This window comes from Entelurus aequoreus, linkage group LG05 (assembly GCF_033978785.1).
Source record: "Entelurus aequoreus isolate RoL-2023_Sb linkage group LG05, RoL_Eaeq_v1.1, whole genome shotgun sequence".
NCBI lineage: Eukaryota > Metazoa > Chordata > Actinopteri > Syngnathiformes > Syngnathidae > Entelurus > Entelurus aequoreus.
The window spans coordinates 7173982-7189246 of NC_084735.1; the positions used below are offsets into that span (position 1 = coordinate 7173982).

Here is a 15265-nt window from a genome sequence, read left to right on the forward strand (position 1 = left end):
AAAATGTAGATGTTTCAGTATTAAATGTAGATGTTTCAGTATTAAATGTAGATGTTTCAGTATAAAATGTAGATGTTTCAGAATTAAATGTAGATGTTTCAGTATTAAATGTCGATGTTTCTGTAACATGCTGTGAGTGTGTAGACTATAGAACACACCGATATGATCTACTGAGTCACTACAATAATGGCCTTCACAATCTATGTTTTCAAATTAGATGTAGATGTTTTCAAATAAATTAAGATGTTTCAATCCGTCGAAATAAAAGCAACAAATGTCAAGTTTCATTGGATAATTTTATTGATCGATTGAGGACAGAAAAACAATGTACGTACCAGAGAGCTCAAAGACTTCATGATTTTCTATCAGATGTACTTTTCCAAAGAAAGAAACACAAACACTGACACCAACACCGCCCCCAATGGTCAGTAATAGAATGACAGTTAGAAAGGTACAACAGATGTCAGAAATAAATGTCAAACGGATATCGCTGCAGTTCTAATTCAGATAAACGGCTGAGCGCTTATAAATGATTAGAGTCTGACGCCTAACGGGTGGTGGGAATTACTTTGACTTTGCCATCAACTAATTGGATAACAATGAGGCGCTCATTAATTCCTTCGCCATTGCGAAACCCAACGGAAAGTTCAATGCCTTCGTCCAACAAAACCGTGAAGCCTGGTAAGTCGTCTGGACCATCGGTTAGACCATCGGTCAGGCCATCGGTCAGACCATCGGTCAGGTCATCGGTCATGTCATCGGTCATGTCATCGGTCAGGTCATCGGTCATGTCATCGGTCGGGCCATCGGTCAGACCATCGGTCATGTCATCGGTCATGTCATCGGTCATTTCATCGGTCGGGTCATCGGTCGGACCATCGGTCGGACCATCGGTCAGGCCATCGGTCAGGCCATCGGTCAGGTCGTCGGTCAGACCATCGGGCGGACCATCCGTAGCACTATCGGTCGGGCCATCAGTTGGATCATCAATTGGATCTGAAGTCATTTGACTGTTGCTTCCTGTTTGATTGGAATATAGTCACATATCAGTGTGTACTTTTCATGTACTGTTCTGTGGGTCTTGTCTGGTTTAGTGTCTTATTACTTACCGACAAGCAGAAGCAAAAGGATGAAAGTCTTGACCATGGTTATGTTTGTGTCCTGTGATGTCCAAGATGAAGTACTTTCTGTAAGACAATGAAAAGCATAAATTGAATGTTTGATAGAAAGTAGGTGGTGTCCATCAGAAGATGGTGTTCTCTTGTTCGGTGTTCAGGAAGACCACGGAAACCTCCGTTCTAATGTCCACATGTTGCTCTACCAGAGCCATGGTTCATCTCGGTGTGGTCCTCAAGGACTCAACTACAGCTGTTCACATTTGAAATTCCTGAAACTGAAACATCAAGAAAATAGATTTTGTCCTGACTAAATTCAAGTAAAAACTTAATTGATGGCATACTCGAGTTGATATATTTAATAAATTCTTCAAGTTGAGCTGAAGTACCTGAGAAAATGACAAAAATACCATCAATATAACGAAACCAACACACAAGAAAAGGGAGAAACGGATTATTATTACAGACTAAATCCTCCTCAAATCTACCCATTAATAAATTGCTTAGGTTAGGGGAACTAGCTGACCCAATAGCAACTCCCTGAGTCGGTGAATGACTCATAGTCATTCACCGACGTCCCACTGGGGTGAGTTTTTCCTTGCCCGTATGTGGGCTCTGTACCGAGGATGTCGTTGTGGCTTGTACAGCCCTTTGAGACACTTGTGATTTAGGGCTATATAAATAAACATTGATTGATTGATTGATTGATTTGTCAATAGTAAGAGTCCTCACATTTAAGATACCGTAATTTCCGGACTATAAGCCGCACCTGACTATAAGCCGCACCAGCTAAATTTAGGGGAAAATACAGATTGCTCCATATATAAGCCGCACCCGACTATAAGCCGCAGGGTTTTGATGTGTAATTAGCGTAGTATGTAGGGGTTCCTGCTACCACGGAGGGGATTGTCGGGACAGAGATGACTGTTTGGGTCCCATTTATTAACAATAAATCTTTCAATCATTCAATCAAACTTTCACATCTTTGACATGGCGAACAGCATTCGTGCAGAGTACAAATAATACAACGGTGCAAAGTAATACAAAGTGCTCGCCTGTACGTTATCAAAATAACCAGCCTACCGGTATATGAAAAGTCAGTCTTTAATCATTGTGTCATCGTCTTCCTCCTGTGTACTAAAACCACCGAAATCCTCTTCGTCGGTGTCGGAGAAGAACAGGACGTATATAAGCCGCACCCTTGTATAAGCCGCAGGGACCAGAACGAGGGGAAAAAGTAGCGGCTTATAGTCCGGAAATTACGGTAGTTTCTCTTAAGGATTAGTTAAGTCATTTTAACCAAAAAATCAGTTGGAGGAGTGAGGGATTTTCTGAGATCCCAAAAAATGCTTAGACGTTTCTAAACCCTCAGTGTTTGGTACAAACAACATAAAAACACCCCATCATGTACGTCTTCAAAGAATCCATTTTGTTGAGAAAATCAGTAGTATCTTTAACAATTGATGGAAAGCGGAAAAACCCTGGCACTTGGTACCATGGTCCTCTGTACATACACAACACACTACAATGATCTTCTGACGAAGAAAGGACTCACCGCACTGGATACAGTCTCCTGTTAGGGTCTGGACTGGAGTGTCCTGGTCTCTGCCGCCGCCTTAATAAAGAGCATGGCATAAAGACTTGTCCCCGCCTTCATTGGCTGGAGATAAATAAAAAAAATGAACCGTTAGGGTAAGTCAATCAATTTGTACCACAGGCTAAACTTGTTTTGCAGCCAACGAAATCAGGAATATATTGAAGAAAAAGTTCCCATCCCAGACTTGCAATGAAAAAACCCGCCACACTACAAGCAACACCAGCATTTGTACTCCAAGTTCCCTAAAACGAGGACAAACTACAAAGTCACAAGCAGAGACAAAAGCCAAAAGCAGTGAAGTTGTCACGTTTTGTGTAAATGGTCAATAAAAAGAGAATACAATGATTTTGCAAAATCCTTTTCGACTTATATTCAATTGAATAGACTGCAAAGACAAGATATTTCATGTTCACACTGAGAAACTTTGTTATTTTTTGCAAATAATCATGAACTTGGAATTTAATGGCAGCAACACATTGCAAAAAAGTTGTCACGGGGGCATTTTTACCACTGTGTTACATGGCCTTTCCTTTTAACAACACTCAGTAAAGGTTTGGGAACTGAGGAGACACATTTTGGAAGTGGAATTCTTTCCCATTCTTGCTTGATGTACAGCTTAAAGGCCTACTGAAAGCCACTACTAGCGACCACACAGTCTGATAGTTTATATATCAATGATGAAATCGTAACATTGCCAATACGGCCGGGTTAACTTATAAAGTGACATTTTAAATTTCCCGCTAAACTTCCGGTTGAAAATGTCTATGTATGATGACGTATGCGCGTGACGTCAATGGTTGAAACGGAAGTATTCGGACACCATTGAATCCAATACAAAAAAGCTCTGTTTTCATCTCAAAATTCCACAGTATTCTGGACATCTGTGTTGGTGAATCTTTTGCAATTTGTTTAATGAACAATGGAGACTGCAAAGAAGAAAGCTGTAGGTGGGAAGCGGTGTATTAGCGGCTAGATGCAGCAACACAACCAGGAGGACTTTGAGATGGATAGCAGACGCGCTACAGTGAGTACAGCTTTGGCTTCCAAACATTTGATCGCTAGCCCGTACGTGCGTGTCGCTATGTGCATGTCACGTACGTAACTTTGGGGAAATATATGTTTCTTGCCGACTCTGATGGCGGCCGGGGTGTCGTCGAAAGCTACAACGCCCGCCGCCGCCGCCGTCCCGTAGCTAAGTTAGCTTCAATGGCGTCGTTAGCAACAGCATTGTTAAGTGACATTTTAAATTTCCCGCTAAACTTCCGGTTGAAAACGTCTATGTATGATGACGTATGCGCGTGACGTCAATGGTTGAAACGGAAGTATTCGGACACCATTGAATCCAATACAAAAAAGCTCTGTTTTCATCTCAAAATTCCACAGGTGAATCTTTTGCAATTTGTTTAATGAACAATGGAGACTGCAAAGAAGAAAGCTGTAGGTGGGAAGCGGTGTATTAGCGGCTGGATGCAGCAACACAACCAGGAGGACTTTGAGATGGATAGCAGACGCGCTACAGTGAGTACAGCTTTGGCTTCCAAACATTTGATCGCTTGCCCGTACGTGCGTGTCGCTATGTGCATGTCACGTACGTAACTTTGGGGAAATATATGTTTCTTGCCGACTCTGATGGCGGCCGGGGTGTCGTTGAAAGCTAAAACGCCCGCCGCCGTCCCGTAGCTAAGTTAGCTTCAATGGCGTCGTTAGCAACAGCATTGTTAAGTGACATTTTAAATTTCCCGCTAAACTTCCGGTTGAAAACGTCTATGTATGATGACGTATGCGCGTGACGTCAATGGTTGAAACGGAAGTATTCGGACACCATTGAATCCAATACAAAAAAGCTCTGTTTTCATCTCAAAATTCCACAGGTGAATCTTTTGCAATTTGTTTAATGAACAATGGAGACTGCAAAGAAGAAAGCTGTAGGTGGGAAGCGGTGTATTAGCGGCTGGCTGCAGCAACACAACCAGGAGGACTTTGAGATGGATAGCAGACGCGCTACAGTGAGTACAGCTTTGGCTTCCAAACATTTGATCGCTTGCCCGTATGTGCGTGTCGCTATGTGCATGTCACGTACGTAACTTTGGGGAAATATATGTTTCTTGCTGACTCTGATGGCGGCCGGGGTGTCGTCGAAAGCTACAACGCCCGCCACCGCCGCCGTCCCGTAGCTAAGTTAGCTTCAATGGCGTCGTTAGCAACAGCATTGTTAAGTGACATTTTAAATTTCCCGCTAAACTTCCGGTTGAAAACGTCTATGTATGATGACGTATGCGCATTACGTCAATGGTTGAAACGGAAGTATTCGGACACCATTGAATCCAATACAAAAAGCTCTGTTTTCATCTCAAAATTCCACAAGTGAATCTTTTGCAATTTTTTTAATGAACAATGGAGACTGCAAAGAAGAAATCTGTAGGTGGGAAGCGGTGTATTAGCGGCTGGCTGCAGCAACACAACCAGGAGGACTTTGAGATGGATAGCAGACGCGCTACAGTGAGTACAGCTTTGGCTTCCAAACATTTGATCGCTTGCCCGTACGTGCGTGTCGCTATGTGCATGTCACGTACGTAGCTTTGGGGAAATATATGTTTCTTGCCGACTCTGATGGCGGCCGGGGTGTCGTCGAAAGCTACAACGCCCGCCGCCGCCGCCGCCGTCCCGTAGCTAAGTTAGCTTCAATGGCGTCGTTAGCAACAGCATTGTTAAGTGACATTTTAAATTTCCCGCTCAACTTCCGGTTGAAAACGTCTATGTATGATGACGTATGCGCGTGACGTCAATGGTTGAAACGGAAGTATTCGGACACCATTGAATCCAATACAAAAAGCTCTGTTTTCATCTCAAAATTCCACAGGTGAATCTTTTGCAATTTGTTTAATGAACAATGGAGACTGCAAAGAAGAAAGCTGTAGGTGGGAAGCGGTGTATTAGCGGCTGGCTGCAGCAACACAACCAGGAGGACTTTGAGATGGATAGCCGACGCGCTACAGTGAGTACAGCTTTGGCTTCCAAACATTTGATCGCTAGCCCGTACGTGCGTGTCGCTATGTGCATGTCACGTACGAAACTTTGGGGAAATATATGTTTCTTGCCGACTCTGATGGCGGCCGGGGTGTCGTCGAAAGCTACAACGCCCGCCGCCGTCCCGTAGCTAAGTTAGCTTCAATGACGTCGTTAGCAACAGCATTGTTAAGTGACATTTTAAATTTCCCGCTCAACTTCCGGTTGAAAACGTCTATGTATGATGACGTATGCGCGTGACGTCAATGGTTGAAACGGAAGTATTCGGACACCATTGAATCCAATACAAAAAGCTCTGTTTTCATCTCAAAATTCCACAGGTGAATCTTTTCCAATTTGTTTAATGAACAATGGAGACTGCAAAGAAGAAAGCTGTAGGTGGGAAGCGGTGTATTAGCGGCTGGCTGCAGCAACACAACCAGGAGGACTTTGAGATGGATAGCAGACGCGCTACAGTGAGTACAGCTTTGGCTTCCAAACATTTGATCGCTTGCCCGTACGTGCGTGTCGCTATGTGCATGTCACGTACGTAACTTTGGGGAAATATATGTTTCTTGCCGACTCTGATGGCGGCCGGGGTGTCGTCGAAAGCTACAACGCCCGCCGCCGTCCCGTAGCTAAGTTAGCTTCAATGGCGTCGTTAGCAACAGCATTGTTAAGTGACATTTTAAATTTCCCGCTCAACTTCCGGTTGAAAACGTCTATGTATGATGACGTATGCGCGTGACGTCAATGGTTGAAACGGAAGTATTCGGACACCATTGAATCCAATACAAAAAGCTCTGTTTTCATCTCAAAATTCCACAGGTGAATCTTTTGCAATTTGTTTAATGAACAATGGAGACTGCAAAGAAGAAAGCTGTAGGTGGGAAGCGGTGTATTAGCGGCTGGCTGCAGCAACACAACCAGGAGGACTTTGAGATGGATAGCAGACGCGCTACAGTGAGTACAGCTTTGGCTTCCAAACATTTGATCGCTTGCCCGTACGTGCGTGTCGCTATGTGCATGTCACGTACGTAACTTTGGGGAAATATATGTTTCTTGCCGACTCTGATGGCGGCCGGGGTGTCGTCGAAAGCTACAACGCCCGCCGCCGTCCCGTAGCTAAGTTAGCTTCAATGGCGTCGTTAGCAACAGCATTGTTAAGTGACATTTTAAATTTCCCGCTAAACTTCCGGTTGAAAACGTCTATGTATGATGACGTATGCGCGTGACGTCAATGGTTGAAACGGAAGTATTCGGACACCATTGAATCCAATACAAAAAAGCTCTGTTTTCATCTCAAAATTCCACAGGTGAATCTTTTGCAATTTGTTTAATGAACAATGGAGACTGCAAAGAAGAAAGCTGTAGGTGGGAAGCGGTGTATTAGCGGCTGGCTGCAGCAACACAACCAGGAGGACTTTGAGATGGATAGCAGACGCGCTACAGTGAGTACAGCTTTGGCTTCCAAACATTTGATCGCTTGCCCGTACGTGCGTGTCGCTATGTGCATGTCACGTACGTAACTTTGGGGAAATATATGTTTCTTGCCGACTCTGATGGCGGCCGGGGTGTCGTCGAAAGCTACAACGCCCGCCGCCGCCGCCGTCCCGTAGCTAAGTTAGCTTCAATGGTGTCGTTAGCAACAGCATTGTTAAGTGACATTTTAAATTTCCCGCTAAACTTCCGGTTGAAAACGTCTATGTATGATGACGTATGCGCGTGACGTCAATGGTTGAAACGGAAGTATTCGGACACCATTGAATCCAATACAAAAAAGCTCTGTTTTCATCTCAAAATTCCACAGGTGAATCTTTTGCAATTTGTTTGATGAACAATGGAGACTGCAAAGAAGAAAGCTGTAGGTGGGAAGCGGTGTATTAGCGGCTGGCTGCAGCAACACAACCAGGAGGACTTTGAGATGGATAGCAGACGCGCTACAGTGAGTACAGCTTTGGCTTCCAAACATTTGATCGCTAGCCCGTACGTGCGTGTCGCTATGTGCATGTCACGTACGTAACTTTGGGGAAATATATGTTTCTTGCCGACTCTGATGGCGGCCGGGGTGTCGTCGAAAGCTACAACGCCCGCCGCCGTCCCGTAGCTAAGTTAGCTTCAATGGCGTCGTTAGCAACAGCATTGTTAAGTGACATTTTAAATTTCCCGCTAAACTTCCGGTTGAAAACGTCTATGTATGATGACGTATGCGCGTTACGTCAATGGTTGAAACGGAAGTATTCGGACACCATTGAATCCAATACAAAAAGCTCTGTTTTCATCTCAAAATTCCACAAGTGAATCTTTTGCAATTTTTTTAATGAACAATGGAGACTGCAAAGAAGAAAGCTGTAGGTGGGAAGCGGTGTATTAGCGGCTGGCTGCAGCAACACAACCAGGAGGACTTTGAGATGGATAGCAGACGCGCTACAGTGAGTACAGCTTTGGCTTCCAAACATTTGATCGCTTGCCCGTACGTGCGTGTCGCTATGTGCATGTCACGTACGTAACTTTGGGGAAATATATGTTTCTTGCCGACTCTGATGGCGGCCGGGGTGTCGTCGAAAGCTACAACGCCCGCCGCCGCCGCCGTCCCGTAGCTAAGTTAGCTTCAATGGCGTCGTTAGCAACAGCATTGTTAAGTGACATTTTAAATTTCCCGCTAAACTTCCGGTTGAAAACGTCTATGTATGATGACGTATGCGCGTGACGTCAATGGTTGAAACGGAAGTATTCGGACACCATTGAATCCAATACAAAAAAGCTCTGTTTTCATCTCAAAATTCCACAGGTGAATCTTTTGCAATTTGTTTAATGAACAATGGAGACTGCAAAGAAGAAAGCTGTAGGTGGGAAGCGGTGTATTAGCGGCTGGCTGCAGCAACACAACCAGGAGGACTTTGAGATGGATAGCAGACGCGCTACAGTGAGTACAGCTTTGGCTTCCAAACATTTGATCGCTTGCCCGTACGTGCGTGTCGCTATGTGCATGTCACGTACGTAACTTTGGGGAAATATATGTTTCTTGCCGACTCTGATGGCGGCCGGGGTGTCGTCGAAAGCTACAACGCCCGCCGCCGTCCCGTAGCTAAGTTAGCTTCAATGGCGTCGTTAGCAACAGCATTGTTAAGTGACATTTTAAATTTCCCGCTCAACTTCCGGTTGAAAACGTCTATGTATGATGACGTATGCGCGTGACGTCAATGGTTGAAACGGAAGTATTCGGACACCATTGAATCCAATACAAAAAGCTCTGTTTTCATCTCAAAATTCCACAGGTGAATCTTTTGCAATTTGTTTAATGAACAATGGAGACTGCAAAGAAGAAAGCTGTAGGTGGGAAGCGGTGTATTAGCGGCTGGCTGCAGCAACACAACCAGGAGGACTTTGAGATGGATAGCAGACGCGCTACAGTGAGTACAGCTTTGGCTTCCAAACATTTGATCGCTTGCCCGTACGTGCGTGTCGCTATGTGCATGTCACGTACGTAACTTTGGGGAAATATATGTTTCTTGCCGACTCTGATGGCGGCCGGGGTGTCGTCGAAAGCTACAACGCCCGCCGCCGTCCCGTAGCTAAGTTAGCTTCAATGGCGTCGTTAGCAACAGCATTGTTAAGTGACATTTTAAATTTCCCGCTAAACTTCCGGTTGAAAACGTCTATGTATGATGACGTATGCGCGTGACGTCAATGGTTGAAACGGAAGTATTCGGACACCATTGAATCCAATACAAAAAAGCTCTGTTTTCATCTCAAAATTCCACAGGTGAATCTTTTGCAATTTGTTTAATGAACAATGGAGACTGCAAAGAAGAAAGCTGTAGGTGGGAAGCGGTGTATTAGCGGCTGGCTGCAGCAACACAACCAGGAGGACTTTGAGATGGATAGCAGACGCGCTACAGTGAGTACAGCTTTGGCTTCCAAACATTTGATCGCTTGCCCGTACGTGCGTGTCGCTATGTGCATGTCACGTACGTAACTTTGGGGAAATATATGTTTCTTGCCGACTCTGATGGCGGCCGGGGTGTCGTCGAAAGCTACAACGCCCGCCGCCGCCGCCGTCCCGTAGCTAAGTTAGCTTCAATGGTGTCGTTAGCAACAGCATTGTTAAGTGACATTTTAAATTTCCCGCTAAACTTCCGGTTGAAAACGTCTATGTATGATGACGTATGCGCGTGACGTCAATGGTTGAAACGGAAGTATTCGGACACCATTGAATCCAATACAAAAAAGCTCTGTTTTCATCTCAAAATTCCACAGGTGAATCTTTTGCAATTTGTTTGATGAACAATGGAGACTGCAAAGAAGAAAGCTGTAGGTGGGAAGCGGTGTATTAGCGGCTGGCTGCAGCAACACAACCAGGAGGACTTTGAGATGGATAGCAGACGCGCTACAGTGAGTACAGCTTTGGCTTCCAAACATTTGATCGCTAGCCCGTACGTGCGTGTCGCTATGTGCATGTCACGTACGAAACTTTGGGGAAATATATGTTTCTTGCCGACTCTGATGGCGGCCGGGGTGTCGTCGAAAGCTACAACGCCCGCCGCCGTCCCGTAGCTAAGTTAGCTTCAATGGCGTCGTTAGCAACAGCATTGTTAAGTGACATTTTAAATTTCCCGCTAAACTTCCGGTTGAAAACGTCTATGTATGATGACGTATGCGCGTTACGTCAATGGTTGAAACGGAAGTATTCGGACACCATTGAATCCAATACAAAAAGCTCTGTTTTCATCTCAAAATTCCACAAGTGAATCTTTTGCAATTTTTTTAATGAACAATGGAGACTGCAAAGAAGAAAGCTGTAGGTGGGAAGCGGTGTATTAGCGGCTGGCTGCAGCAACACAACCAGGAGGACTTTGAGATGGATAGCAGACGCGCTACAGTGAGTACAGCTTTGGCTTCCAAACATTTGATCGCTTGCCCGTACGTGCGTGTCGCTATGTGCATGTCACGTACGTAACTTTGGGGAAATATATGTTTCTTGCCGACTCTGATGGCGGCCGGGGTGTCGTCGAAAGCTACAACGCCCGCCGCCGCCGCCGTCCCGTAGCTAAGTTAGCTTCAATGGTGTCGTTAGCAACAGCATTGTTAAGTGACATTTTAAATTTCCCGCTAAACTTCCGGTTGAAAACGTCTATGTATGATGACGTATGCGCGTGACGTCAATGGTTGAAACGGAAGTATTCGGACACCATTGAATCCAATACAAAAAAGCTCTGTTTTCATCTCAAAATTCCACAGGTGAATCTTTTGCAATTTGTTTAATGAACAATGGAGACTGCAAAGAAGAAAGCTGTAGGTGGGAAGCGGTGTATTAGCGGCTGGCTGCAGCAACACAACCAGGAGGACTTTGAGATGGATAGCAGACGCGCTACAGTGAGTACAGCTTTGGCTTCCAAACATTTGATCGCTAGCCCGTACGTGCGTGTCGCTATGTGCATGTCACGTACGAAACTTTGGGGAAATATATGTTTCTTGCCGACTCTGATGGCGGCCGGGGTGTCGTCGAAAGCTACAACGCCCGCCGCCGTCCCGTAGCTAAGTTAGCTTCAATGGCGTCGTTAGCAACAGCATTGTTAAGTGACATTTTAAATTTCCCGCTCAACTTCCGGTTGAAAACGTCTATGTATGATGACGTATGCGCGTGACGTCAATGGTTGAAACGGAAGTATTCGGACACCATTGAATCCAATACAAAAAAGCTCTGTTTTCATCTCAAAATTCCACAGGTGAATCTTTTGCAATTTGTTTAATGAACAATGGAGACTGCAAAGAAGAAAGCTGTAGGTGGGAAGCGGTGTATTAGCGGCTGGCTGCAGCAACACAACCAGGAGGACTTTGAGATGGATAGCAGACGCGCTACAGTGAGTACAGCTTTGGCTTCCAAACATTTGATCGCTTGCCCGTACGTGCGTGTCGCTATGTGCATGTCACGTACGTAACTTTGGGGAAATATATGTTTCTTGCCGACTCTGATGGCGGCCGGGGTGTCGTCGAAAGCTACAACGCCCGCCGCCGTCCCGTAGCTAAGTTAGCTTCAATGGCGTCGTTAGCAACAGCATTGTTAAGTGACATTTTAAATTTCCCGCTCAACTTCCGGTTGAAAACGTCTATGTATGATGACGTATGCGCGTGACGTCAATGGTTGAAACGGAAGTATTCGGACACCATTGAATCCAATACAAAAAGCTCTGTTTTCATCTCAAAATTCCACAGGTGAATCTTTTGCAATTTGTTTAATGAACAATGGAGACTGCAAAGAAGAAAGCTGTAGGTGGGAAGCGGTGTATTAGCGGCTGGCTGCAGCAACACAACCAGGAGGACTTTGAGATGGATAGCAGACGCGCTACAGTGAGTACAGCTTTGGCTTCCAAACATTTGATCGCTTGCCCGTACGTGCGTGTCGCTATGTGCATGTCACGTACGTAACTTTGGGGAAATATATGTTTCTTGCCGACTCTGATGGCGGCCGGGGTGTCGTCGAAAGCTACAACGCCCGCCGCCGTCCCGTAGCTAAGTTAGCTTCAATGGCGTCGTTAGCAACAGCATTGTTAAGTGACATTTTAAATTTCCCGCTAAACTTCCGGTTGAAAACGTCTATGTATGATGACGTATGCGCGTGACGTCAATGGTTGAAACGGAAGTATTCGGACACCATTGAATCCAATACAAAAAAGCTCTGTTTTCATCTCAAAATTCCACAGGTGAATCTTTTGCAATTTGTTTAATGAACAATGGAGACTGCAAAGAAGAAAGCTGTAGGTGGGAAGCGGTGTATTAGCGGCTGGCTGCAGCAACACAACCAGGAGGACTTTGAGATGGATAGCAGACGCGCTACAGTGAGTACAGCTTTGGCTTCCAAACATTTGATCGCTTGCCCGTACGTGCGTGTCGCTATGTGCATGTCACGTACGTAACTTTGGGGAAATATATGTTTCTTGCCGACTCTGATGGCGGCCGGGGTGTCGTCGAAAGCTACAACGCCCGCCGCCGCCGCCGTCCCGTAGCTAAGTTAGCTTCAATGGTGTCGTTAGCAACAGCATTGTTAAGTGACATTTTAAATTTCCCGCTAAACTTCCGGTTGAAAACGTCTATGTATGATGACGTATGCGCGTGACGTCAATGGTTGAAACGGAAGTATTCGGACACCATTGAATCCAATACAAAAAAGCTCTGTTTTCATCTCAAAATTCCACAGGTGAATCTTTTGCAATTTGTTTGATGAACAATGGAGACTGCAAAGAAGAAAGCTGTAGGTGGGAAGCGGTGTATTAGCGGCTGGCTGCAGCAACACAACCAGGAGGACTTTGAGATGGATAGCAGACGCGCTACAGTGAGTACAGCTTTGGCTTCCAAACATTTGATCGCTAGCCCGTACGTGCGTGTCGATATGTGCATGTCACGTACGAAACTTTGGGGAAATATATGTTTCTTGCCGACTCTGATGGCGGCCGGGGTGTCGTCGAAAGCTACAACGCCCGCCGCCGTCCCGTAGCTAAGTTAGCTTCAATGGCGTCGTTAGCAACAGCATTGTTAAGTGACATTTTAAATTTCCCGCTAAACTTCCGGTTGAAAACGTCTATGTATGATGACGTATGCGCGTTACGTCAATGGTTGAAACGGAAGTATTCGGACACCATTGAATCCAATACAAAAAGCTCTGTTTTCATCTCAAAATTCCACAAGTGAATCTTTTGCAATTTTTTTAATGAACAATGGAGACTGCAAAGAAGAAAGCTGTAGGTGGGAAGCGGTGTATTAGCGGCTGGCTGCAGCAACACAACCAGGAGGACTTTGAGATGGATAGCAGACGCGCTACAGTGAGTACAGCTTTGGCTTCCAAACATTTGATCGCTTGCCCGTACGTGCGTGTCGCTATGTGCATGTCACGTACGTAACTTTGGGGAAATATATGTTTCTTGCCGACTCTGATGGCGGCCGGGGTGTCGTCGAAAGCTACAACGCCCGCCGCCGCCGCCGTCCCGTAGCTAAGTTAGCTTCAATGGCGTCGTTAGCAACAGCATTGTTAAGTGACATTTTAAATTTCCCGCTAAACTTCCGGTTGAAAACGTCTATGTATGATGACGTATGCGCGTGACGTCAATGGTTGAAACGGAAGTATTCGGACACCATTGAATCCAATACAAAAAAGCTCTGTTTTCATCTCAAAATTCCACAGGTGAATCTTTTGCAATTTGTTTAATGAACAATGGAGACTGCAAAGAAGAAAGCTGTAGGTGGGAAGCGGTGTATTAGCGGCTGGCTGCAGCAACACAACCAGGAGGACTTTGAGATGGATAGCAGACGCGCTACAGTGAGTACAGCTTTGGCTTCCAAACATTTGATCGCTAGCCCGTACGTGCGTGTCGCTATGTGCATGTCACGTACGAAACTTTGGGGAAATATATGTTTCTTGCCGACTCTGATGGCGGCCGGGGTGTCGTCGAAAGCTACAACGCCCGCCGCCGTCCCGTAGCTAAGTTAGCTTCAATGGCGTCGTTAGCAACAGCATTGTTAAGTGACATTTTAAATTTCCCGCTCAACTTCCGGTTGAAAACGTCTATGTATGATGACGTATGCGCGTGACGTCAATGGTTGAAACGGAAGTATTCGGACACCATTGAATCCAATACAAAAAAGCTCTGTTTTCATCTCAAAATTCCACAGGTGAATCTTTTGCAATTTGTTTAATGAACAATGGAGACTGCAAAGAAGAAAGCTGTAGGTGGGAAGCGGTGTATTAGCGGCTGGCTGCAGCAACACAACCAGGAGGACTTTGAGATGGATAGCAGACGCGCTACAGTGAGTACAGCTTTGGCTTCCAAACATTTGATCGCTTGCCCGTACGTGCGTGTCGCTATGTGCATGTTACGTACGTAACATTGGGGAAATATATGTTTCTTGCCGACTCTGATGGCGGCCGGGGTGTCGTCGAAAGCTACAACGCCCGCCGCCGCCGCCGTCCCGTAGCTAAGTTAGCTTCAATGGCGTCGTTAGCAACAGCATTGTTAAGTGACATTTTAAATTTCCCGCTAAACTTCCGGTTGAAAACGTCTATGTATGATGACGTATGCGTGTGACGTCAATGGTTGAAACGGAAGTATTCGGACACCATTGAATCCAATACAAAAAAGCTCTGTTTTCATCTCAAAATTCCACAGGTGAATCTTTTGCAATTTGTTTAATGAACAATGGAGACTGCAAAGAAGAAAGCTGTAGGTGGGAAGCGGTGTATTAGCGGCTGGCTGCAGCAACACAACCAGGAGGACTTTGAGATGGATAGCAGACGCGCTACAGTGAGTACAGCTTTGGCTTCCAAACATTTGATCGCTTGCCCGTACGTGTGTGGCGCTATGTGCATGTCACGTACGTAACTTTGGGGAAATATATGTTTCTTGCCGACTCTGATGGCGGCCGGGGTGTCGTCGAAAGCTACAACGCCCGCCGCTGTCCCGTAGCTAAGTTAGCTTCAATGGCGTCGTTAGCAACAGCATTGTTAAGTGACATTTTAAATTTCCCGCTAAACTTCCGGTTGAAAACGTCTATG

General features: G+C 45.5%; 1 protein-coding gene across 1 annotated transcript; it reads right to left on the reverse strand.

Moving 5' to 3' along the window:
- Positions 1-308: 308 nt before the first annotated feature.
- Positions 309-2733, reverse strand: LOC133649578 (endoglucanase-like). The gene is made up of 3 exons (XM_062046176.1): positions 2671-2733; positions 1110-1187; positions 309-1020 (listed from the first exon to the last, which is right to left on the reverse strand). Exons 2-3 carry the CDS (start codon positions 1144-1146, stop codon positions 548-550), a joined length of 510 nt encoding a protein of 169 aa, XP_061902160.1. The 5' UTR covers positions 1147-1187; positions 2671-2733; the 3' UTR covers positions 309-547.
- Positions 2734-15265: the final 12532 nt, after the last annotated feature.

Excerpts from the sequence above, each read along its gene's own strand:
- LOC133649578 (XM_062046176.1), bottom strand. The coding sequence starts at position 1,146 with ATGGTCAAGACTTTCATCCTTTTGCTTCTGCTTGTCG. Across the intron at positions 1,021-1,109 it reads CCTTTTGCTTCTGCTTGTCG|GAAGCAACAGTCAAATGACT; the intron begins GTAAGTAATAAG and ends CCAATCAAACAG.